The sequence below is a fragment of the Aquarana catesbeiana genome, linkage group LG07, assembly GCF_042186555.1.
Source record: "Aquarana catesbeiana isolate 2022-GZ linkage group LG07, ASM4218655v1, whole genome shotgun sequence".
NCBI classification, from domain to species: domain Eukaryota; kingdom Metazoa; phylum Chordata; class Amphibia; order Anura; family Ranidae; genus Aquarana; species Aquarana catesbeiana.
This window is the reverse complement of record NC_133330.1, coordinates 151,641,399-151,667,620: the sequence shown is the minus strand read 5'-3', so window position 1 is coordinate 151,667,620 and position 26,222 is coordinate 151,641,399. Positions and strand designations below refer to the sequence as shown.

Here is a 26,222-nt window from a genome sequence, read left to right as displayed (position 1 = left end):
TATAACCCCTCCCATACAGGAAGTACCTTTTTAGCTTTGTGTCAGTGTCTTGAAGGTGATGGTCACGGCTATGGAAGCTCTTCAAATTTCTTCAATAATGTCCCAGTGAGGATGTTATAATCGGATCCATTCAGATGGCATATTATGCTAAAGTGGATGGTACCTGAGCCTTGGTTCAAGAACAAGGTTTTGTCTGTAATGTGTCCTTTATGGCGCTGGACCCTTGTTATATGGTATTCCTGGTCTTTCATTTGCCCAAGGAAACCTAAAGGGTGCCTTACAGGTCCAAGGGTGTGGACCCAAACAAATAAAAAGGGGACCCGGTCCTTGAAGGTCCTCAGTGGCGCTACCCGCGGTGATGGGGGAAGATTGGGCCTGTACAGGCCCTGCAGCGAGGATCGGTGAGTGCTCCCTCTGGAGGCCTAAAAGTAATATTACTGTATTGACATGACATCATGTTGCCAAATGTTCATACCTTATGTTCCACTGTTAGTCCCATATAGACACACTAGGACGGCTGTCTCCCGCACAAGGGCCGCGTGTGCTGGGCACGCGCATGTGTCAGGAGTGCGCCGCATGCCCGTGCGCCTGTATCCATCTGTGTGCGCTATTGCGTACGCGGATGGTGGTCACCAAGTGCATCGCGGCGTGAAGGTATGGCGCCGCGTATTCCCAGCGGGTGTGCGCAGTAAGATTCCCGTGCGTGCGTCACGTGACGACGCGCGCATATAGAGGGAAGTCAGCGCCTGTGTGTGTTAAGGCTGTTTGTCAGATTAGACTTGTATACGGTGGAACACAGAGGCTACGTGAGTCGGGCATTTGCAACACATAGAAAGTTAAGGCCGTGGTGATTACTATGCGCTGTTTTTCAGCCTTATAGCACAGAGAGAGTATTGTTTTTCCTCTAAATCCCTGTAAGCAATCTCTTCCAGAAAACGAGACATGGGGAACAGGCCTAGTCCAGGGGTTAAAAAGACTCCTTTAAAAACAGGAGATCAACCTCAGGCTACTGCAGCACCTATATCCCCCGAAAGACCTGCGGCATTTGGCCTGGCTGAGCCATTGCATTTGTCAGGCGTTGTGGCCACCACCAATATCCCTGCATCAGCTTATGTTACTAAGGATGACTTAACGTCAGCCCTTGCTGGCCTGGAAGGCAAAATAGCGGGTATGATTGCCTCAGTAACACAGGGAGGGAAGAAACGGCATAGATCTCCCTCTCCTGAGCCTGGTCCCAGTGCTGAGTCACTTGAGCACCAGGACTCTCTTAGCCAATTGGGTCCTTGTGATTTGGATCCAGAATGGGCAGAGGATTTTGAGAAGGTGGCCGTAGGGGATAAAGAGGCTGAAGAGTCCTCAGAGGGGGACTCAGGTTCTGAAGAACCATTGTCAGCTTCAAAAATTGTTTATCCAGTCTTTAGCTGAAATGGTGAGAGCAGGATTTAAGTTACTCCCTGTACAAGGGTCAGAACTTTCAGTTCTACATTGGGATCCTTGCGACTGCAGCAAGGTTCCCATGCGTTTCCTGTGCATCCATTATTGGAGCAGCTGATTTACGCTGACTGGGACCACCCGGACAGAATATACTTACCTCCAAAGAGTTTTCATTTTTGTACCCTATGGAGGGAAAATTCAAAAAAAGTGGGATACACCTTTAGTTAATGCTGCTATTTCTTCGGTACATAAAATCTTAACCTGTCCAGTGGATAATGCATAAGGGTTTAAAGATCCAGCGGATAAGAAGCTGTAATCCTTACTAAAGGCCTCCTTTGCGGTGGCTGGGTCAGCAGTACAACCGGCTATTGCGGCTATTGGGATCTACCAAGCCCTGAAGGACCGTTTTAAAAGACTGGTCAGGAACCTGCCGGTTCAGGAGGAATATTCTGACGACTTGTCAGAACTTCCTTGTGCATTATGTTTTGCAGTAGACGCGTTAAAGGACTCAATCCAGCAGATGTCTCGCTTTACGCTACTCTCATTGCATATGCGCAGAGTCTTTTGGTTAAAGAACTGGTCAGCCAAGATGCCATGTAAAAGGCTGCTCACGGCTTTTCCCTTTCATGTGGAACGTTTGTTTGGAGAGGATCTGGATAAGTATATCCAAAAAATCTCAGGCGGAAAGAGCTCCTTGCTTCCTGTTAAGAGAAGGAATAAGCAGCCCTCCTTTAAAATTCCTAATGCTCCTGGGCCAGCCGCCTCTTCTCCCAAGAAGTATCGACGGCCTCAACCACCTGCCTTTAAGAAACCTCAAGGTCAAAAAAGACCTTGGACTCAGAAGCCGAACAAAGTCAATGCCAAGTCCTCCTTGTGAAGGGGCGCCCCCACTCTTACAGGTGGGGGGCAGACTGCGGCGGTTCGCAGATGCTTGGGCAAGGTTGGTGCAGGACAGGTGGGTCATTTCCACCATAACACAGGGTTACAAAATAGAATTCCAGGATTTTCCCCCCAAATCCATTTCTGATATCAAGAGTCCCATCGGACCCAGAGAAAAGAAAAGCCTATGCCTAGCCTTAGAACAGCTAAAAAGGCAAGGGGTGATTATCAAGGTTCCGCACAAAGAAAGATTCAGGGGGTTTTATTCAAAGCTGAAACCAAATGGGGAGGTAAGGCCCATTCTGGACCTCAAGTCCCTCAATTCCTTTGTAAGGGTCCGAACCTTCTGTATGGAAACGGTTCGTTCAGTGATCGCATCCTTAAAAAAAGGGGATTTTTTAGCATCCATAGACATCAAGGATGCGTACCTGGATGTGCCGATTTTCGGCCAACATCAGATTTCTATGCTTCGCAGTAGAGGGGTGTCATTTCCAGTTTGTAGCACTTCTATTTGGTTTGGCTACGGCCCCTCGAGTCTTCACAAAAGTGTTGGCTCCCGTATTGGCTTCTCTAAGGTCCCAAAAGATATTGGTGATAGGATATCTAGACGACCTTCTGTTAAAGGACCAGTCCTATTCCGCCCTAATAGAAAATGTTTCAACTACTGTTCACTTTCTGAGAGACCTAGGCTGGATCCTGAATATGGACAAATCGGCCCTTCATCCAGTTCAAATCCTGACATATCTTGGCCTGATCCTGGATAGGACCCAGGAAAGGGTGTTTTTACCCCCTTAAAGGTCAGCTCGATAGTGGAGCTGGTCAGGAAAGTCAAAAGGGTAGAAAGACCCTCAATTCGATTGTGCATGAGACTGCTGGGCAAGATGGTGTCATCTTTCAGCGCAGTTCCTTATGCGCAGTTTCATTTGAGGTTGTTCCAGAAAACTATCCTGGAGGCTTGGAACAAGTCTGTTCTAGCCTTGGATCATCCAATGTTTCTAACCCCAAGGGTAAAACAGGACCTCTCTTGGTGGTCAAGGACCAGCAACTTAAGGGGCAGGAAGTCATTTCTGCTGGTAACCTGGAAGGTGTCAACTTCAGACGCCAGTCGTCTCAGCTGGGGAGCGGTATTGGAAGAGGCTTCCGTACAGGGAAATGGTCCCAGGTAGAGAGAACCTTGCCCATCAATCTGCTGAAAATCCGCGCAGCTCGCTTGGCTCTTCTATTTTGGACGACCAGATTGTGGGGTTTCCGGTCAGAATCCAGTCCGACAACTCCACAGTTGTGGCATACATCAACCACCAAGGGGGGAGCCGGGCAGCCCAAAGGGAAGTGAATCACATATTAACTTGGGTGGAGAGGCACGTGTCGTTTTTGTCGGCAGTCTTTATTCCAGGTGTGGACAATTGGCAGGCAGACTACCTAAGTCGTCAGCAATTGTTACCGGGGGAGTGGTCCCTTCACCCTGACGTTTTCCTTCAAATCTGCCAGCATTGGGGGATGCCAGAGGTGGATCTTCTGGCATCCAGGTTCAATGCCAAGGTAGACTGCTTTGTATCCAGGACCAGGGATCCGCTTGCCGCAGGGACAGATGCATTGGTGATTCTCTGGGATCGGTATTCCCTAATTTACGCTTTTCCTCCAATCCAGATGCAGCCGCACCTGTTACGCAGGATACAGGTGGAGCAGAAAACAGTAATTCTGGTGGCCCCAGGAGGTCCTGGTACTCAAATTGTGAGGATGGCGGTAGGAGACCCATTGTGCCTCCCTTACCGCCCAGACCTGTTGTCCCAAGGTCCCATATACCGTCCTTCTTTACGGTCGCTGAATTTGATGGCATGGCTTTTGAGACCAGGGTACTGAAAGAGGGTCTGTTCTGTCTACTCTGATAAATGCTAGAAAGCCAGTTTCTAGAAGTATTTACCATAGGGTCTGGAAATCATACATTTCCTGGTGCGAGAGGAGAAAATGGCACCCTCGCAAGTATACTATTGGGAGGGTCCTTGCCTTTCTTCAAACGGGAATTGATTTAAATCTATCTCTAGGGACCATTAAGGGACAGATTTTGGCCTTATCAATTTTTTTCCAGAGGCCAATCGCATCTCATTCTCTAGTGCGAGCCTTCATCAAAGGGGTGATGCACTTAAGGCCGCCATTATGCCCCTGGGATTTGAACTTGGTACTAACAGCTCTACAGAGTGAACCCTTTGAACCTATTAGGCATATTCCTTTGATCCTATTAACTAGGAAATTGGTCTTTTTGGTGGCCATAACCTCGGCTAGAAGGGTGTCAGAATTGGCCGCCCTTTCTTGTAAAGAACCCTTTCTGTTTGTTCATCAGGACAAGGTGGTGATGCAACCCCGTCCAGATGTTTTACCTAAAGTGGTCTCCAGTTTTCACTTGAATCAGGATATTATTTTGCCTTCCTTCTTTCCCGACCCTAGGTCCGAGAAGGAAAGATCACTTCACTCACTAGATGTGGTGAGAGCAGTAAAGGTTTACTTGGATATGTCAGCTCCTTTTCGGAAGACTGACTCTTTTCATTCTGCCAGGAGGTCCTAAAAAGGGACAGGCAACAACTAGTTCAACTATTTCTAGGTGGATTCGCCAGGTTATTATCCAGGCTTATGAGTTGAAACACAAGGTTCCACCTCAATATCTCAAAGCTCACTCTACTAGAGGAGTTAGTACATCATGGGCAGTGCGCCAGCAGGTGTCTATGGCTCAGGTTTGCAAAGTGGCCGCTTGGTCTTCTGTTCATACGTTTACCAGGTTTTAACAACTGGATGTTAGATCTCAAAAGGAGACTGTTTTTGGCCACAGCGTGCTGCAAGCAGCTTTTTAAATTTTGGGCCCAAAAGGGGTCTAGGAATACTATGTTCCCTCCCCTCGAATGCATTGCTTTAGGACATCCCAGATAGTCATTACTATGGTGCTCTGTGTCCCGTGATGTACGATAAAGAAAAATTGATTTTTAAAACGGCTTACCTGTAAAATACTTTTCTTGGAGTACATCACGGGACACAGGGGTCCCTCCCCTCTTTTTTTCTGGGCTCTTCATTGCTTGCTACAAAACTAAAGGTACTTCCTGTATGGGAGGGGTTATATGGGAGGAACCTTCTTACTATTGGTTGCCAGTGTCCAATCACCTAAAGGTAGCATATAACCCAGATAGTCATTACTATGGTGCTCTGTGTACTGTGATGTACTCCAAGAAAAGGATTTTACAGGTAAGCTGTTTTAAAAATCCATTTTTTGCGGCATTAATGAGGTGGAGTGTTAGTGATTTCTTGTATGCCGAGTACGGAATAGACGTATGATGAAGTAGGTATTGGGCCGGCGAAAAGTCAGGAGTGTACGTAGTGATTTGGATAACGGTGTCATGGACTTTCTTCCAGAATGGTTGTATGTTCAGGCAATCCCACCAGATGTGGAGAAGTATGCCTAAGGTCGAGTTGCATCGTCAACATAGCGGGGAGACACTGGGGTGGTATGTGTGAATTCTCTTAGGTGTGCGATACCAACGCGAGTAGATTTTATAGCCATTTTCTTGGGCTGAGATGTTAACGGATCCCTTATGAATATGATCATAAATTCGTTCCCATTCATCTTTGGGAAGGTCTAAGGCGAGTTCTCTCTCCCATTTTTGGCTGATCGGGTTGGTTTTAGGATCATTTCTGTCGAATAAAATGGAGTATACTGAAGAGATTAGGTGTCTTTGCGGTTTCGTGCAAGCACATAGTGCTTCAAAAGGGGGTATAGTCTCTGAACCATTGTGAGAGAGGTTTGGTGTCATTTATAAAGTGTCTTATTTGTAAAAATTTGTAGATGGGAATGTTCCGTTCAGGGAATTGGGAGGATAAAGTGGAGTATGTGACAATGTCATTGTTCTGAAACATTTGTTGTGCTCTAAGTGGCGATTCGAGGTACGTGTGAGACCTGATACCTTCCGAGAAGCCAGGCGGGAAGTTAGGGTTTTGATCTAAAGGTGTCATGGACATTTTCACTTAGGGGTGTACTCACTTTTGTTGCCAGTGGTTTAGAAATTAATGCTTGTGTGTTGAGTTATTTTGAGGGGACAGCAAATGTACACTTTTATACAAGCTGTACACTCACTACATTGTAGCAACGTGTCATTTCTTCAGTGTTGTCACATGAAAAGTTATAATAAAATATTTACAAAAATGTGAGGGGTGGACTCACTTTTGTGAGATACTGTGCTTACCTGAGCCCCGATCTTGATCCAGCGTTGTGCATGAGAGCAGAGGCTCTCTCGACTCTTATCTCCTCGTTGACTCAGATACAGCAGTGAAAGCCATTGGCTCCTGCTGCTGTCAATCGCAGCCAGTGAGGACGAAGCAGAGAGTGGGGCGGTACCTCGCTCTGCGTCTTATGAGCACACACAATGGCTTGAGAGCAAGCACACACAATTTCCGCCATAGCAAGCGGCTTGCTATGGGGGCAATCGGTAGGGAGTGCCCCCATAGCATGTCATAAACATTTTAGCATGTTACAAACATGTTATACTTACCTGCTCTGTGCAACCATTGGACAGAGCAGGTAAGTATAATATGTTTGTTATTAAAAGAAAAAAACAAAACAAATCGGAACCTTTACAATCACTTTAATGAATAATAACACTTATTAAAACGAATTCTAACCGCCCCCCTGGCCCAGCTTATTCAGTAGATTCCCTTGTTTGCATATCTCAAATTAGAAGGTGACCCAGACTATGAAATTGTGGCCTATGGCCTATGCTGAATGGTGTTCCAGGCCTTGTTTAAGTCAGCAAGCATGGGCTTTTTTTTTTTTCCCCCAAGGGGCTTAATGGAGAAGCACTCATCCTGCAGGCCTGTAAGAAGAAGGCTTCTCTATTGGAACTAATGAAATTAAATGCACTTTGCACAAAACCCACTCAGACAAGGACCAGAGTGCCACCTTTATTTGGGGGTGGGGGCACTAGGACACTTAATCTTTTAGTTAACAGGCACCCTCTGCTACCAGATTTTTTTAAGAAATCAAACTTTATTTTAAAAAACCTGCAACGGCATAATCTGTGCAAAAAAATGGTAAAGGATGGCCTGCATGGGTCCAGTAGAGTGTTCAACATTCTGTGCACTCTGTAGATGGTGATTGTGGACAGACCCTTACTCCAAGAGGAATGTAAAGGGGAAGGGATCCTGACCTTTGTGGTTTTGCATTATTGGCCATTCTCATGCAGGTCCTACCCCTTTATCAACTTCTGGGAGTATGTCCCTGTCTAATGCCTACCCTTAGGCTCCATTCACACACGTGCGAGTCGGATGCGTTTTGAACCGCATCTGATTCGCATAACATGTGAACCAGCAGCCTTCTCAATGAAGCCTGTTTACACATGTACGGGACGGCCACAGTGAGGTTTTAAGAGTCCTGTGCATTTTAGTCTAGTTCAGGTGCGATTTCTTATAAAAATTCGCACATCAATCGCACCTGAAGCAGTGAACAGAATCGCACTGGAGTCCTGCCCTGAAACCATGGCTGCATATATGTGAACATGTGAGATATTGTCAATTTGCTTGAGGGTGGCTACTACTTTAATATTTACTTTTTTTTTTTTTTCTTTTTTTTACTATTGACACAAAGTAGCTATTTGATGTCTATAATGTAAGATAACATGACTGTTCCTTTTTAACATGCTTTAATATGACTTCTATCATTCAGGCATATTTTCTTGGTTGTGCACAAAGCAATAACTCTACTGGTGAGTGTGATTCTTTACCAGAGTCTTTGCGATGGCTCACACACCCAATGGGGAAACACTTCTTTATCCACTTTAACTGGACACTGAAGAGTGCTGCAAAGGAGCCTCTCTACAGCTCCTCAAGAAATCCTGGTAAGAGAAACTAGAGCATATACACAGCACAGTATTCTGTCCTGCTGTAAAATAGTGACATGATTTCAGAATATCTTGCAAGATTGTGGAGTATTTAAAACCCCAACTTGCCTGACAAATGGACAACTTCTGCAAAAAAATGCACATATGCAACTTGAATTTACTCCACTTATTAGTAAAGTGCACTTTGTGTATTATATAAATGCTTATGCTTTACCCACATACTTCGTAAATAAATATATATATATATATATATATATATATATGTATGTATGTATGTATGTATATATATATATATATATATATATATATATATATATATATATATCTATATATCTCTATCTCGTATATAAGCTGAGGCACCTAATTTTACCACAAAAAACTGGGAAAACTTATTGACTCGAGTAAAAGGCTGGGGTGAGAAATGCGCAGCTACTGTAAGTGGAAAAGAGGGTCGAAATGCCCATTTGCATGCCTCACTGTGCCCATTTGCAGCCATAGGTCCCCCAAACTTCAAACTCCGTAGTTAAGGGTTCCTAGATGCCCCCTAGCTGCAGCCAAAATTTGGACCCAAAGGGTCCTGAAATTACATTTCTGCAGATGGACACAGTTTACCTACTTTGGGGCCCCGTATCTCGGGGCCACTTAATGCTGCTGACTCGGTTGAATTGATGATAGGCAACTCCTATCCTCATATTGATTAGTGGTTTCAAATTAATAATAACTACTGCAGTAGGGAACAGACACAAAAGATACGCTCAGCATCTTTCCAAATTACTGTTCTGCTTTATTATGACGCAATTGAAGGTTTTTATGCACATGATTACGTAGGTATCACATTAATATTACAATTGTAGGTTTATCGTAACAAGGGGCGTTACATAGGCAGGCTAATTCTAATCAGGACTCAAAAGAATGTAAACATTTACTGAAAACATTATTAGTGCCGTGTGCACAGTGAGGGCAGAGTGCAATACATACAAAATACAATACAATTATATACAGAACTTACAAATTTCCATTACAGTCTCCCCTCTTTTGATCAATATTTTGATCACTAACCATACCTGCTATCACCTTTTAACCTGGAACCTCCACATGCTTAGGTGGAGGTAGTCCTGGCCAAAGAGGCAAAAAAATACTCCATTGTGGAGAAAATAATAGCTGAGCAACTTTTTCATTACCAAATGACTTTTCATTGTGAAAAACAAATGATTGATAAGACATATTTACAGAGTACTGGCTGTACACTCCTGTGGCCAGAATGGCCTTCTAGCTTAATTGTTGGCATGCTGACTTATCAGCATATGTAAACACAGACAATTCTACATAAAATGGAAGACGTACAAAAGACAAGATATGACTTCAACATGGCTAAACTACTTTTCAAATATATATATATCCCTTACAATTAAAGTAATTTAATCAAAAAGTACCCTAGACTGTGATCACAAGAGGGAAACAAATCAAACACAGAGATTTCTTTAATTTAGTCATTTTTGCAGTGTCTGGTGTGGATCCAGGTGACTTTTCCTTCAAGTTTTGCAAAAACTGTACATGAAATAGATGCTGTATTGAGTCTCCAAACATTTCCTTATATATAAATGTCTCTTAACAATCCAAAAGTCACCTGGCTTTAGTTTTAGATCCTTCCAAACTTTTAGGATCTGGAATTAGGGAGAAAACACATAAATGAGTTTGTAAAAAACCTTAAAAGATCATCAGCATTCTCCGTGAGATCCGAATGGAGGACTTCAGCTGCTGAGACAAAATATAAGCAAGTGAGTAACACACTCCCAAACAAAATCTCATAGGGAGAGAGTCCAATATCCCCCTTAGGGGCTTCATAAAATATAAGAAAACATTCAGGCAAAAGTTTTCTAGTTTCTTACTGTACTTTGTCCGCTACATTGTAGACAGTAAGGGGTGTAAAAATAAAACCTCAAAACTTCTAGTAAGGACTCTCCTATAAAAAATGATTTCTTTTGTTACTCTCTGTACTTTCTGCACTCTATATTTACAAACTACTTCTGATAACACTTTTTACTGTGGCCTTTGCAGTAGCATTTGCCACTGGACATCCAAAAAACATGTCCATACAGACAAAATGCATACTCGTAAGATCCTGACTTGGGCATCTGGATATATCTTTTTTGTAATCTCTGGGAGGGATGTTCAGCTTTTGGTAACACCTTTGGTAACAGGTAAAACAAGAAGTGGTGTGTTATAAAAACAACTGTGGTGAACCCTGGCTATATCCCACGCTCATTTACTAAGGCAGCCATAACTGCTTGTGACTGATGACACGGTCCATGTGTCAAGCTGAAGGGAAAAGAGTGGCTGGCAGACATAAATGATCACCTTTTCCAAAGTCCTGTTTCATAAGAAGTTGCCCCCTGTGGACCACTTGTTCTTCTCGTTCTGGGGTCCTTAAAGTTGAATTATTAATCCCAGCTATACTGGGCCAGAACTAGGGTGGAATCTGTGAGTTGCACAGACCCATCAAGTGTCCGGGGCTGTAAATGCAGCATCCTTAGAGTCACCTGGTCTGCTTCCATGTGTGAAAGTTAATATGGCTACCTCAGCAAGAAGCTGGAAGGCTGAAAACAGCCAATCAAATTAACTTGGCATGCTTTATTGGTTTACCTGCCGAAGTAAAAACAAACTTCTGGCCCTTCAAATGGAACCAAAAGCTCTCTATATCTCGACTATCTATATAAATATACACTCTTTTTATAGCTCACAGGCTTTGCTAAAACATGGAGCTCTGCTTCTTGAGCTGGGGAAAAAGGATCCAATGACTTTGAATACAGAGTATCCTTCTGGGTGATAAACTCCATACTCAAATCTACAAAAAATGTAATATCTGGGTCTTCAGGGAGTGTGTCCTGCACTGGGCTCACAGCAGCTGATTCCTATGTCATCAATTTAACACATGCGTCTTTTCCTTTCTTTTGAATAAATGTACGCATTTTTCATTGTTAGATTTGTACATAAACAAACTCATATTTTAAACCTTTCATTAGACAAACATTTAGTTAGCTGTAAATTTGCTGCACAGAATGTCGGACCATTGACCAAAACAATATCTAACTTTGTCTAATAGCACCTTTGCATAAAAGCTACAGCTCTGATATATCGGGGTGAACCCTTCATTACTGGGTCCAGCTTGCATAAATATATTACAATGGCTTGTTTTCTATCACACTGTTTGTGTAAGAACTCCAGTTTCATGTTTCAAAAGACAACTTTTTCCTGGCAATATTATAATAAATGATAACAATACCCTGCGGTCATGGAGCGATGCCCATAAATCCAAACTATTCTTCTGCTTATACCACTTCACTTACAAGAAAAAGGGGCACATCATTTCACAATCCACACATTCTGCTTTGGATTTCAAAAATAAAAATAAATAAAAACAAAAGGACCAAGAATCTGTATGATGGACCAGAAAGCATCAAAAACTATAAAACAACTGGCTGCAGGCGGCATCTATCCTAACAGGGTGTGTGGACTTGATGTGATGGGTCTGTTATATTTAAATTTTATTTAATATTACTCTTACATCATGGACCGCACATCAAGTTTTCATCAAAAACCTTACAATATCATTTTTGTAGAAAAACTTCTTATGTATTCCATCCATCTTGGCTTTGTTAAATATTATGGCAGCTTTATTCAAAATAACAACCTCATCTTAATCTTTTTTTTCTCTCAATAAGGGCTTATTGTATAAATGTAAAATTACAAAATTGTTATCTTAATCTAAACTAATCTCATTCATTACAAATTTCCCCATTAACCTGGACTTCATTTCCAACCAAAGGTTGTCTAAACCAGTTTCAATATATCTATATTATTGTTAAAATTGTTAAACTCATATTAGAAATGAATACTCATTACTACTTAATTTTACTTAATTTCCCTTTTTTAAATGCACTGTTTCCACTATCAAAGGATATTCAATTTGTGTAATACACGGTTAAATGTAACCTTCATTTTACCATGTTTGGAAAACAGATTTAAAATAATTGTGATCACATTGTTTACCATTAGATTCGTTAACCCGGCACATTTTGTTATAAATGTTTTGTCTAAAAAACTGGAATTGGCATGATGTCCTTCCAGCTTATCACTAACCTCTCATCCCAGCCACATTTCTTTCATGAGAGCACAAAGGAGGGGGTCACATCTGCGTACATGACACACACAAGCAATAGAACTAAAGGTCCCAGCATTCGCACACACACCAATATCTCTCTAAAATCGCTTACATTTTTCCCATTTGTACACAACACATGCATATCATTCTCTCACTTTCTTTTAACTCTTTAATATTTCCCTGCCTAAATTCTGCTTTCCTTATTTTGTTTAAATAACTTTTATAACTAGCTTCTATGATTCTATGATCAGATGGGGAGCCACAGTGCTCATCCCATCTTCCCTCTCTGACAACATATAAAGTATTCTGTTTTACCTCTCATTTCTCTGTTTCTGACTTTTACTAGTTGTAGTGCCTGATCCCAAATTCATCCCACAACTTAACATGAAAATGTCCCTTTCTGTCTAGTTCTAATGTCACCCTTGATCCATCCTGCTCACATAGATAACTGTTTCTTTAGCTATTTACTCTGCACGATTCTTAGTCCCTGTGGACTTTGGTAACCCAGTTACCCATTGTGGATCCCTGTCCACTCTAACCATTAATCTAGGGGCTCAGTATAGGCGGAACCGCACCTTTGGTTCATATGTAGTGCTCCTCTTGCGCTGGGCATTTTTGAGGGTCTCTTACCCTTCATTCCCTTACTTAATTCAATGCCCATAATGACTGGCCAGTCTTCTCTCTTCTCTACTTGTGCCTATACCCTCTTGCCTCTAAACTACTTTATCTAGCAGATGTACTACATATACCTGTGAACAGTACTATTCTTCCCTTTCTTATTTATAACACTCCGATGGACAATAGACAGGGACAACATAACATATAACCACCAATCAATACAGTTCGATTAAGGGGAGTAAAATAGGTACCCTTTGTCCTGAAAATGCCTTACCGATCAAGGAAGTCTGATAACTCAAATGTAAGCAAAAGGCTTACCTCAGCCGGCTGATTATCAGAAATTTCCGGATCGTTTCAAGCTCCTCGTTACGGATACTCAGGGTCACCTGGAATCCCCTCCTAAGGCAAAGCTCGCCATGCTGACTCGGTTGAATTGATGATAGGCAACTCCTATCCTCATATTGATTAGTGGTTCCAAATTAATAATAACTACTGCAGTAGGGAACAGACACAAAAGATACGCTCAGCATCTTTCCAAATTACTGTTCTGCTTTATTATGACGCAATTGAAGGTTTTTATGCACATGATTACGTAGGTATCACATTAATATTACAATTGTAGGTTTATCGTAACAAGGGTGTTACATAGGCAGGCTTATTCTAATCAGGACTCAAAAGAATGTAAACATTTACTGAAAACATTATTAGTGCCGTGTGCACAGTGAGGGCAGAGTGCAATACATACAAAATACAATACAATTATATTCAGAACTATATTTACACTAGGAACTGTAAATTTGGTGTGCAAACCCAGTGGAACTAGCACTTCAACATATCCAGCTGGGGTTCCTAGCACCAAGGGGCCCCAAAGTCAGTTCGAAAAAAGTCAAGCACTTTTCTGCAGCAGAGAATGACATTTTCTGAACCAACTTTGGGGCCCCGTATCTCGGGGCCACTTGGTGCTAGGAAACCCACTGGGTTTTCAAATTTGGGGTTCCTAGCACTAAGAGGCCCCTAGATACGGGGCCCCAAAATCTGTTCGGAAAATGTCATTCTCTGCTGCAGAAAAGTGCTTGACTCGAGTATAAGCCGAGGGGGGCATTTTCAGCACAAAAAAAGTGCTGTAAACTCGGCTTAGACTCGAGAATATATAAAAATATATATATACACACACACACACACACACACACACACACACACACACACACACATATATATATATATATATATACTGGATTGGCTTTCCAAGTGCCCCATATTTTATATTAATATAGAACATTAAAAGGAAAAGATTTGTGTTCTGTATATAAATTTTCTATGACAAAGATGGTACTAAACAGTTTTTTTTTTTTGTTTTCTTTTTTCTCAAACACAGCTGACCCCATTGCTCAGATCCATCGTATATTTTGTGAATCCTTGCTGGAGAAAGCATTGTATTCACTTGCAAAGCCAGAGAGCAGTAAAGTGTTCCAGGAAGAAGAAAGCTGGTATGAACAATGTTGCCATTTTGATATGTGTTTAAATGCGTTCCTTGTCCAGAAATACATAATAAAAGTCCTACGATAGGCAGCCTGCAATAAAAACGTATTACTGTATTTGTTTCCCACATGTATCACTAGTACCTTAAACTCTTCTTTTGCAGCGAGTTTTCTAAAGCTCAAGAGTACTTGAAGGTTTTAAATGTGTTTGCAGATTCAGTTAACAGCACCACCTCCCTCCCACTTGGAGGGTCACCCTGCATATTGTCTAATCACAGTAAGTAATTGCAAAGTTGTTATCAAACTCTGCTATGTTTTAGAATGTAGAATCTGTTGTCAAGTACAGTCCGTTTCAATGGCATTTATGATGTCTGTTAAAATTAAATTTGATTCCAAGCAACAGAAATATATTGAAACTAGCAAAATGTGCCTGTTTTTTCAAGATAAATTCCTAAATTATTAAAGTGACCCTCTTGCTAAAATAAAAATTTACTGTCATTTGCCCCTGTAAAGATGAGAATGATTCCTTCCCTCCTGCTTTCTGCTCTGTCAATATCTGCAGCAATGAATAGTTGTGCTTGTTTGAAAATGCATAACCCAGCAATTCTGGTATAGAATTTTTCTGCTCCCCTGTTCCATGCTGGTTCCTCCTGACAGCCCCTGTGTAACAACACCGTAGTGAAGTAGAGGCAGGCAGATTGAACCAGTGAGTGCAGCAGACAACCAGAAATCTGACTTTCTCAAAGGAGTTGGATTCTGCAGGATTTTCAAGCATCGGTAGCTCCTCACTATTGCAGAGCTCTGTGATGAGGGCAGCCGGACAGGTAAATATTCAATGTTTTCCTTGCAGGGGTTAAATTAATGTGAAGTTTTTAGTGACGGGGTTGCTTTAAAATTGTCTTGGTTGTATGACTGTAAAAATATGTGTACAGAGTTCAAAAATCACGCAAGTTTGTGACACATGGGGTAGTACACGGGCGCAGTGGTAATGAGTGGAGAATTGCACATGGGTGGTAAGTGAAGTGTGTTTTTGGATGCATTTGCCAATAAATGGAGCAGTGTGTGCGGGTACAGGAAGCCTTTGGTCACACGCTTGGATCCATAACAAAGCACTGAGCAACCAGTTGGTGCCATATAAATCCTGTATTATATAATAAGGTTGGCTTTCAGTAAACCTCCCGAGCTAATAACTTAGTGCAGCGGGTCTTGTTTACAATTTTTCACTATAGCAGAACATATAACCACAGTTGCACTGAACAGAACCTACAGCAGCAAATCAAACCCTATAATTAGATTTTGCATGCAAGTATCAAAAATTGCACAGAGCTCATTCCTTCTCACATAAGTGTGTTCCTTCATTGAGCTTCTTTTTTCTGCTTTTTTTTTTTTTTTTTTATAGTGAAAAAAGGTCTTTATAAACTTGACAAATTCCCCAGTACTGATGTACCATTGTGAATATATTTCAATTTTAAATGTGTATATATGTAATCTTTGTTTTCAAATAAACACCAAGGGGCGTATTTTTATAAGGCTGTCAATCTGACATTTGGCAAACATTCATTGCAGTTTAATTTTCCAGGCACATGTGTTTTATGAGGTGATTGATTCACTACCAACGGATTTTTGGTGCAATTCACATTTTACCACGAGCACTATGGGTTTTCTGAGTGCACAGTAAATATTCTCCTTTTTCAGGCCTGAGGTCTCACAGAAACCTTGGACAGGCATTTGAAGGGAGAGCTAGGAGTCACTGCTCTGACTTATTCATTTGTGTGTGAAAATTTCAGCTTTAGCTAGTGTGCTTTGTAAACAGACCTTTTTACATTTAAGGAGATATAGGACAATATGTAAAAAGAAGCCTTACGCCCCTTTCACACTTGTGCGATCTGAAAGTCGTGTGATTTTTGGCGTGATTTTTTTTGATGCGACTTGAAGCAATGCCTGTGTAATTTTGAGGTCTATGGACTTCAAGTCGCATCAAAGTCAGACCAAAGTAGTGTAGGGACTATTTTGAAGTCACACAGTTATGAATGGTACTCATTGGAAATCATGGGGTAAGACTTGTCATGCGACTTCGCAGTCCAAGTGTGAAAGGGGCCTTAAAGCGGAGTTCCACTGGTTTTTGAGTTTATTAAGTCAGCAGCTACAAAAAGTATATCCAGCGATGCGGCCGCCCGAAGCCTTCGTTCCCTCCCCCTCCTCTTCGCAGTGCCAACATTGTGATTTTGAGTGCCCAGCTGTGACAGTTTACGGCTTCAAAGCTGGGCGCGCACTGAGCTACCCTCTGTCAATGGCCAGGCAATGTTCTGGGACCTGTCACGTGTCCCAGAACATTGTTGGGAGGGAGGGGCCAACTAGGAATCGCCTAGGCGGTCAGGGGTCGGAAGGAGGAAGTGGGACCGGAAGTCCCACTCCAAACCAGGTACCCAGCCCCCCCCCCAAAAAATGACATGCCTATTGTGGTGTGTCAGAGGGCTAGGAGTACTTAAAGCAGAAGTTCCACTTTTGGGTGGAACTCCGCTTTAAGTTTCTTCTTCTGGCAATATTTTAAAACAAAAAATAGGTTTTTATAACAGCTTACCTGTAAAAAGTACATCACGGGACACAGAGCCATAGTAATTACTATGTGGGTTATAGTCCACCTTCAGGTGCTGGACACTGGCACACCCTAAACAGGAAGTTGCCTCCCTATATAACCCCTCCCACTACTGGGAGTATCTCAGTTTTGTAGCAAAGCAATACACGTGTATACTAGAAAGAGGGGTGGGACCTCTGTGTCCCATGATGTACTTCAAAAGAAAAGGATTTTACAGGTAAGCTGTTATAAAAATCTTATTTTCTTTAATCATACATCACGGGACACTGAGCCATAGTAATTACTATGTGGGATGTCCCAGAGCAATGCCAACTTAGGGGAGGGAGACACAACCAAGTAGGGCACCATGAGATCAGAGGATTTATACTGCTGCCTGCAGTACACTGCACCCAAAGGCGACATCCTCATGTCTTTTTAGATCCACCAGATAGAATCTGGTAAATGTATGTATTGAAGACAAAGTTGCGGCCTTGCAGAATTGAGTGTGTTTTGATTAGAGAGGGTAGAACTACCTCTTTAAACCATAAGCTTGAACGATTACATGTCGAATCCATTTAGAAATAGTAAATTTCGATGCTGCCGGTCCTCTTTTAGGGCCTTCAGGCAATACGAACAAAACATCCATTTTCCGAATCTGAGCAATTGCCTTTAAGTAGACATTGACTGCTCTCACCACATCAAGAAAATGTAGTGATTTTTCTTCCAAAGCACAGGGTTCTGGAAAAATGAAGGCAGAACAATATCCTGGTTTGGATGAAAACCTGAAACCACCTTTGGTAAAAAGTTAGGATGAGGACGCAATAGTACCTTATCCTTGTGAACAATAAAAATATGGCTCATTACAAGAAAGAGCAGCCAATACTGATACCCTTCTTGCAGCAGATATGGTTGCCAGAAAAAATAGTTTCCTTGTCAAAAAAGGACTAAGGGAATATGTCGCATCGGCCCAAAAAAAGGCTGTTTTGTAATGCCGACAAAACTAAATTCAAGTCCCAAGGGTTTAGGGGTTACTTAACCGGAGATTAAGCCATGTTACCCCCTTAATAAAGTTATGAACCAAAGAATGCAAAGTAAGTGGTAGTTGAAATAATACCGATAAGGCCGAGACCTATCCTTAGAAAGCATTCAAGGCCAGCTTTATTTCTCACCCCATCTGCAGAAAAGTCAAGGACTCTACCTTGACCTATTTCCTGGGGTTCCAACTCCTGGTTTCACACCAGGAGACATATGTTTCCCAGACTTCATAATATATAATTATGGAGGCCGGCTCCCTTGCATTAACCAAGGTAGAAAACTACCGAACCTGACAGTCCACGCTTCTTCAGAGTGTGGGTCTCAATATCCAAACCATTAAATTTAGCGTTTGTAAAGTAGGATGGAACTCTGGACCTTGAGGGAGAAGGTCTGGCCGTGATGGTAGGGTCCATGGGTCCCCTGCTGCCATCTCTACGATCTCTGCATACCAAGATTTCCTGAACCCCGCTGGAGGTCACAAGAATCAATGATTTTCCTTCATGCTTGATCCTGTGAAGAAGTCGTGGACGCAGGCAGAATAGGAGGGAATGCACAAATCAGTGAGAACTGATTCCATGGGAATAGCAAGGCATCTGTTCCGCATGCTAGTGGATCCTATGTTCTTGACACAAGGTTGTCGATTTCTTTGTTGAACCTGGACGCAAACAAATCTATGCCTGGGATCCCCCATTTTTGACATATTCACAGGAAGATATCGGGGTGAAGGAACCATTCTCCTGTGAACAACTGCTGGCGACTCAAGTAGTCCGCCTGCCAATTTTCTATTCCTAGAATGAAGACTGCCGATAGGCAAAGTACATTGTTTTCTGCCCAAGATAGGATATGTTTCACCTTTCTCTGGGCCGCACAACTTCTTGTGCCCCCTTGGTGATTATATAGGCCATTGCTGTGGCATAGACGGATTGAATCTTGGCAGGACAATACCTTAAACTGAACGTTCAGGACCAAGTGCTCTGCCTGAATTTCTAAAATGTTAATGGGCAAGGCCATTTCTGATCTGGGTCACTTCTCTTGGACAGCTGCCTCTTTCAGGACTGTCCCCCAACCTAAAAAAAAAAAAAAAAAGGTTGGCATGTGTTGTTACTATTTCCCAGGTAACTGAAGGAAGGATTTTCCCCTTAGCAGATTTTTGGATGTTAACCATAAACTGAGGCTCCGGCGCACCCACCCTACAGCACCTGGTATTTCCAGGTGGTCTTTCATCCAAGTACTAACCAGGCCCGACCCTGCTTAGCCTCCAAGATCAGACGAGATCGGGCGCGATCAGGGTAATGTGGCCGTAGGCTTTGGAGTCAGACACATTGGGAATGTAGAGCTTGAACCTTTTGTTTCAAGCCGATAGGATACTGTTTTGCAGCAGTCTAGAATGAAACTGAGCAAAGGAACGGCATAGAATGAAGCCACCATCTTTGCCAATAACCTCATGCAAAGTTGAATAGGAGAAATTCATCTTGCTTCGACTGCCTAAATCAGTTCCTTTATGGTGCTGATCTTTGCCTGGGCTAAGAATACCCTTTTCTTGGGTGTACCTATGATCAGACCGAAGTATTTTCTTCATGGTTTTAAAGAAGATTCCTCCTAGGTTGAGAATCCAACCTAGATATTCCAGGTAGTCGAATGTGGTGACCATACTTTGGTCTAAGCGGGCTACCGACTGGTCCATCAAGAACAGATCGACTAGGTAACCATAATCGTTATACCTTGGGCCCTTAATCTGGCTAGAAGAGGGGCCAGAACCTTTGTACTCGAGGTGCAGCAGCTATATCAGAAAGCAGAGCTACACACTGAAAATGAAGATTTTCCACTTTGAAAGTAGATATTACTAGTGAGCGAGAAAATAGGCATATGGAGATATGCATCTTTGACGTCTCCTCCTTGTAGGATGGAGATAACAGATTGGATTGACTTCATGCAAAAAAAGAGAGATTATATTCAGGAATTGAATTTTAGATTTTTGAGATCCAGAATGTCCATTTGGATTTAACCAAACCCCAACCTCTGCTCTTACATGGGTGCCACCATGAACACTTTTTGCCAAAAGATGGTCCAATGCTTGAGAGATTTATTTTTCTCTGGATCCTTAGGAACCTATGATCTGAGAAAACAAGGAGACAGAAACTCTTGGAACTCCAGTTTGTACCTTGGAGCTATTGAGGAAGTCCTCCATTCGTCTTGACACTCCTTCTGCCAGATCCCTGAGAACTGCAGAAGAATTCTCCCTATTGAGCAAGCAGGGTCACATCCTCATAAGGAGGCTACAGTATCTTGTAGGCTTCCTCCCCCAAGACCTCTTTTGTCCCTGGGGTTAACCCTGAGAATTACCCTTTGAACCTGACTGTGGAAGCCGTCGTGACTGCCTGGAGGCTGATGCCCCTGGCACAGAAGAAGGAGCTTTGAAATAATTTTGTTTACTCCTTCGCTTAAATGGCAAAAGGGGTATCTTTCTTTTACTAGAAATTCTTTGGATATATTATCCAAAATATCCCCAGATAGCTGTTTCTCTGCAAAAAGGAAGACTAGCCAGGAGCTTCTTGCATGCCGTTTAGCGAAGGGCGCAAGGCCTAAAGGATAGAATCTGTCATAGCAACTTTTGCAAACATAAAGCTACTTCCTGAACCTGCTGAGCAGGATAACTTTGAACACCTGCTTAAACTGGTCTCTCAACGATTAACCAATTACTGTCAGCGTAGGCTGAGACACTCAACGTGCCAGAGAAAAAAGTGTTTTTTCTTTTGTTTTTTTTAAATAGGAATTCCAACCTTTTATCCGTTGGATCCCTAAGTATTTGAGTATTGTCTGCCGGACAAGTCAAACTTGCTCACAAAGGCTATAGTAGCGTTAATTGCTGGTATACCCGACTTGGTGAATTTTCTCTACCATAGGATAAAGTGTGAAAACTTTTTAGAAAGGAAAATGCTTATCTGGGTGATCCTCCGGATACAAAAAACTTTTCCAACAAAGAATGGACAGGAAAAAGCATGCATAGCCTGAGGAGGCTTTAGCGAACACAAACACTCAGTTAAGGGTACATAAATGTGGAGTGGATCATTCAGCAAGAAATTGTACCATCAATCTTACAGATTGTGAAAGCTGGCCCTCCCGCATTTGACACCTCATAAGGAGTCATCAGCCTCACCACGGTCCCGAGTGAATTCGTCTTCCAGTGGTGACACATAGGCATGCCATTACTTATTAAATAAAGGAGACATTTCATTAGCAAATTCAAAAATTTCTTAGAAAACTCCACTTACCTTTCCCGCCGCAGGGTTTTCTATGGTAAAAACCAACAGACCCATTCTTCACCCTTCACGGTGGGTTCTGTCAACAAACCTTCAGGAGTCGGGGATCCTCGGGGAAACCCACAATCCTGGACCTGTAATAGCACCACCGCCAGTAAAACTTTATGGCCGTAATACCAAAAGTACTGGATCCCGGGGTCCAGCTTTCTAAAAAGAGAAGCGTTTACAGGCAAAACCTTGTTTCTTCGGACATGAGGCCCGGGTACCATTCAATTCGGCCTAAAAGACACTTTGAATGGATCCGGCTGCATGGCTAGCCCCAGCAAGGATTGCTCCAGAGGAGCCCAGCACAGCACATCTTTACTCGTGACCAACACCTTAGACACTGGCGAAAAAACTAATATAACCCCTCCCACTACTGGGAGTATCTAGGAAGGCAACTTCCTGTTAAGGGTGTGCCAGTGTCCAGCACCTGAAGGTGGACTATAACCCACATAGTAATTACTATGGCTCCGTGTCCCATGATGTACGATTAAAGAAATATATTTTTTAAATTTTGTAATTTTTAGCCCCTGACCTAATTATATGCAAAACTACTTTGTATCCCTTTTAAGCCTATTGCAATTGACCGTTTGAGCACACAAGACGTGTGTTTCACACATAACCTTCCCTTCTCCTGCTGCAAGTGTTTAACTGAAAAACAGAGTATACCATATGGCAGCCGTTCTCAATTATGGTTTCTCCAGAGGTTTCTAGGAGGTTCCTTGCACAATGAGCAACTTCTGCCTCTCAGATGAATAACCATTTACACCAATGTTCTTTTAGCAATCTCTAAAGGGTTTTTTCCCCAATGACTAAAAATGTAGGGAGCATTATTCCCAGTGATCATCACACTACTATAAGCTGTAGATATAGTAATTAATGGCAGGGGTTACCTGACACCAGAAAGGTATTTCAAGGGTTCCTCCATGCTGAAAATGTTGAGAAAGGCTTCCCTATCTGATCAACATCTTTCAAGATTTTCTGGTCTCTGATTTGTATGACTGTTAAATGCTTAGTACTGCATTGTACCAATTTCCTTGATTTGTTGATGCTGATTTTAGTAGATACGGTATCTCACAAAAGTGAATACACCCCTCACATTTTTTAAATATTTTATTATATCTTTTCATGTGACAACACTGAGGGAAATGACACTTTGCTAAAATGTAAAGTACTGAGTGTACAGTTTGTAGAACAGTGTAAATTTGCTGTCCCCTCAAAATAACTCAACACACAGCCATTAATGTCTAAACCGCTGCATACAAAAGTGAGTACACCCCTAAGTGAAAATGTCCAAACTGGGCCCAAAAGTGTCAATAACTTGTGTGGCCACCATTATTTTCCAGCACATGCCTCTTGGGCATGGAGTTCACCAGAGCATCACAGGTTGCCACTGGAGTCCTCTTCTGCTCCTCCATGATGACATCATGGAGCTGGTGGATGTTAGAGATCTTGCGCTCCTCCACCTTCCATTTGAGGATTCCCCACAGGTGCTCAATAGGGTTTAGGTCTGGAGACATGCTTGGCCAGTCCATCACCTTTACCCTCAGCTTATTTAGCAAGGCAGTGGTCGTCTTGGAGGTGTGTTTGGGGTCGTTTTCATGTTGGCCTGCGCCCCAGTCTCTGAAGGGAGGGGGATCATGCTCTGCTTCAGTATGTCACAGCACACGTTGGCATTCATGGGTCCCTCAATGAACTGTAGCTCCCCAGTGCCAGCAGCACTCATGCAGCTTCAGACCATGACACTTCCACCACCATGATTGACTGTAGGCAAGACACACTTGTCTTTGTACTCCTCACCTGGTTGCCGCCACACATGCTTGACACCATCTGAACCAAATAAGTTTATTTGGGTCTCATCAGACCACAGGACATGATTACAGTAACCCACTTCCTTAGTCTGCTTGTCTTCAGCAAACTGTTTGCAGGCTCTCTTGTGCATCATCTTTAGAAGGGGCTTCCATCTGGGATGTCAGCCATGCAGACCAATTTTATGCAGTGTGCGGAGTATGGTCTGAGCACTGACAGGCTGACCCCTCACCCCTTCAACCTCTGCAGCAATGCTGGCAGCACGCAGAGAACCTCTGGATGTGACGCTGAACACGTGCATTCAGCTTCTTTGGTCGACCATGGCGAGGCCTGTTGAGTGGAACCTGGCTTGTTAAACCGCTGTATGGTCTTGGCCACCATGCTGCAGCTCAGTTTTAGGGTCTTGACAATGTTCTTATAGCCTAGCCCAGTGATGGCGAACCTTTTTGAGCCCGAGTGCCCAAACAGCGACACAAAACCAACTTATTTATTTCAAAGTGCCAAAATGGAATTAAACCTACCAGCGGCTCTGTACAGAGGATGGGACTGATCATCCCTCTAAATGAGCCCTAAGGGACCAAAAAACTTATGATTCTGCCCAGAAAAAATATTTTGTGCTTTTTCAAAGGAGTGCGTTAAGCTCAGAATACAGGGATAACATGGATGCATTGTGCTCAGAATACTGGGATAACATGGATGGATAGTGCTCAGAATACTGGGATAAAAATGGATGCATTGTACTCAGAATACAGGGATAACATGGATGCATTGTGCTCAGAATACTGGGATAGTGCTCAGAATACAGGGATAACATGGATGCATTGTGCTCACCATACTGGGATAGTGCTCAGAATACAGGGATAACATGGATGCATAGTGCTCAGAATACAGGGATCGTGCTCAGAATACAGGGATCGTGCTCAGAATACAGGGATAACATGGATGCATTGTGCTCAGAATACAGGGATCGTACTCAGAATACAGGGATAACATGGATTCATTGTGCTCAGAATACAGGGATAACATGGATGCCTTGTGCTCAGAATACAGGGATTGTGCTCAGAATACAGGGATCGTACTCAGAATACAGGGATAACATGGATTCATTGTGCTCAGAATACAGGGATAACATGGATGCATTGTGCTCAGAATACAGGGATAGTGCTCAGTCATAATACAAGGATAACATGGATGCGTTGTGCTCAGAATACAGGGGTAGTGCTCAGAATACAGGGATAACATGGATGCATTGTGCTCAGAATACAGGGATAGTGCTCAGAATACAGGGATAACATGGATGCATTGTGCTCAGAATACAAGGATAACATGGATGCATTGTGCTCAGAATACAGGGATAGTGCTCAGAAAGCAGGGATAACATGGATGCATAGTGCTCAGAATACAGGGATAGTGCTCAGAATACAAGGATAACATGGATGCATTGTGCTCAGAATACAGGGATAGTGCTCAGAATACAAGGACAACATGGATGCATTGTGCTCAGAATACAGGGATTGTGCTCAGAATACAGGGATAACATGGATGCATTGTGCTCAGAATACAGGGACAACATGGATACATTGTGCTCAGAATACAGGGATAACATGGATGCATTTTGCTCACAATACAGGGATAACATGGATGCATTGTGCTTAGAATACAGGGATAGTGCTCAGAATACAGGGATAACATGGATGCATTGTGCTCAGAATACAGGGATAACATGGATGCATTGTGCTCAGAATACAGGGATAACATGGATGCATTGTGCTCAGAATACAGGGATAACATGGATGCATTGTGCTCAGAATACAGGGATAGTGCTCAGAATACAGGGATAACATGGATGCATTGTGCTCAGAATACAAGGATAACATGGATGCATTGTGCTCAGAATACAGGGATAGTGCTCAGAAAGCAGGGATAACATGGATGCATAGTGCTCAGAATACAGGGATAGTGCTCAGAATACAAGGATAACATGGATGCATTGTGCTCAGAATACAGGGATAGTGCTCAGAATACAAGGATAACATGGATGCATTGTGCTCAGAATACAGGGATAGTGCTCAGAATACAAGGATAACATGGATGCATTGTGCTCAGAATACAGGGATAGTGCTCAGAATACAGGGATAACATGGATGCATTGTACTCAGAATACAGGGATAACATGGATACATTGTGCTCAGAATACAGGGATAACATGGATGCATTTTGCTCACAATACAGGGATAACATGGATGCATTGTGCTTAGAATACAGGGATAGTGCTCAGAATACAGGGATAACATGGATGCATTGTGCTCAGAATACAGGGATAACATGGATGCATTGTGCTCAGAATACAGGGATAACATGGATGCATTGTGCTCAGAATACAGGGATAACATGGATGCATTGTGCTCAGAATACAGGGATAGTGCTCAGAATACAGGGATAACATGGATGCATTGTGCTCAGAATACAAGGATAACATGGATGCATTGTGCTCAGAATACAGGGATAGTGCTCAGAAAGCAGGGATAACATGGATGCATAGTGCTCAGAATACAGGGATAGTGCTCAGAATACAAGGATAACATGGATGCATTGTGCTCAGAATACAGGGATAGTGCTCAGAATACAAGGATAACATGGATGCATTGTGCTCAGAATACAGGGATAGTGCTCAGAATACAAGGATAACATGGATGCATTGTGCTCAGAATACAGGGATAGTGCTCAGAATACAAGGATAACATGGATGCATTGTGCTCAGAATACAGGGATAGTGCTCAGAATACAAGGATAACATGGATGCATTGTGCTTAGAATACAGGGATAGTGCTCAGAATACAGGGATAACATGGATGCATTGTGCTCAGAATACAGGGATAACATGGATGCATTGTGCTCAGAATACAGGGATAACATGGATGCATTGTGCTCAGAATACAGGGATAACATGGATGCATTGTGCTCAGAATACAGGGATAGTGCTCAGAATACAGGGATAACATGGATGCATTGTGCTCAGAATACAAGGATAACATGGATGCATTGTGCTCAGAATAC

At 42.6% G+C, this 26,222-nt stretch overlaps 1 protein-coding gene and 1 pseudogene across 2 annotated transcripts in view; one reads left to right on the top strand and one right to left on the bottom strand.

The window, feature by feature from the left end:
- SREBF2 (sterol regulatory element binding transcription factor 2) overlaps positions 1 to 26,222 on the top strand; it is a 149,491-nt gene that overhangs the window by 103,538 nt on the left and 19,731 nt on the right. For both annotated transcript variants that reach the window (XM_073592722.1, XM_073592724.1), the window contains exons 12-14: positions 8,012 to 8,183; positions 14,342 to 14,453; positions 14,609 to 14,721. In XM_073592722.1, coding sequence (XP_073448823.1) covers positions 8,012 to 8,183; positions 14,342 to 14,453; positions 14,609 to 14,721 — 397 coding nt within the window. The remainder of the gene's footprint in view (positions 1 to 8,011; positions 8,184 to 14,341; positions 14,454 to 14,608; positions 14,722 to 26,222) is intronic.
- On the bottom strand, positions 19,242 to 19,360 carry LOC141104060 (5S ribosomal RNA; annotated as a pseudogene).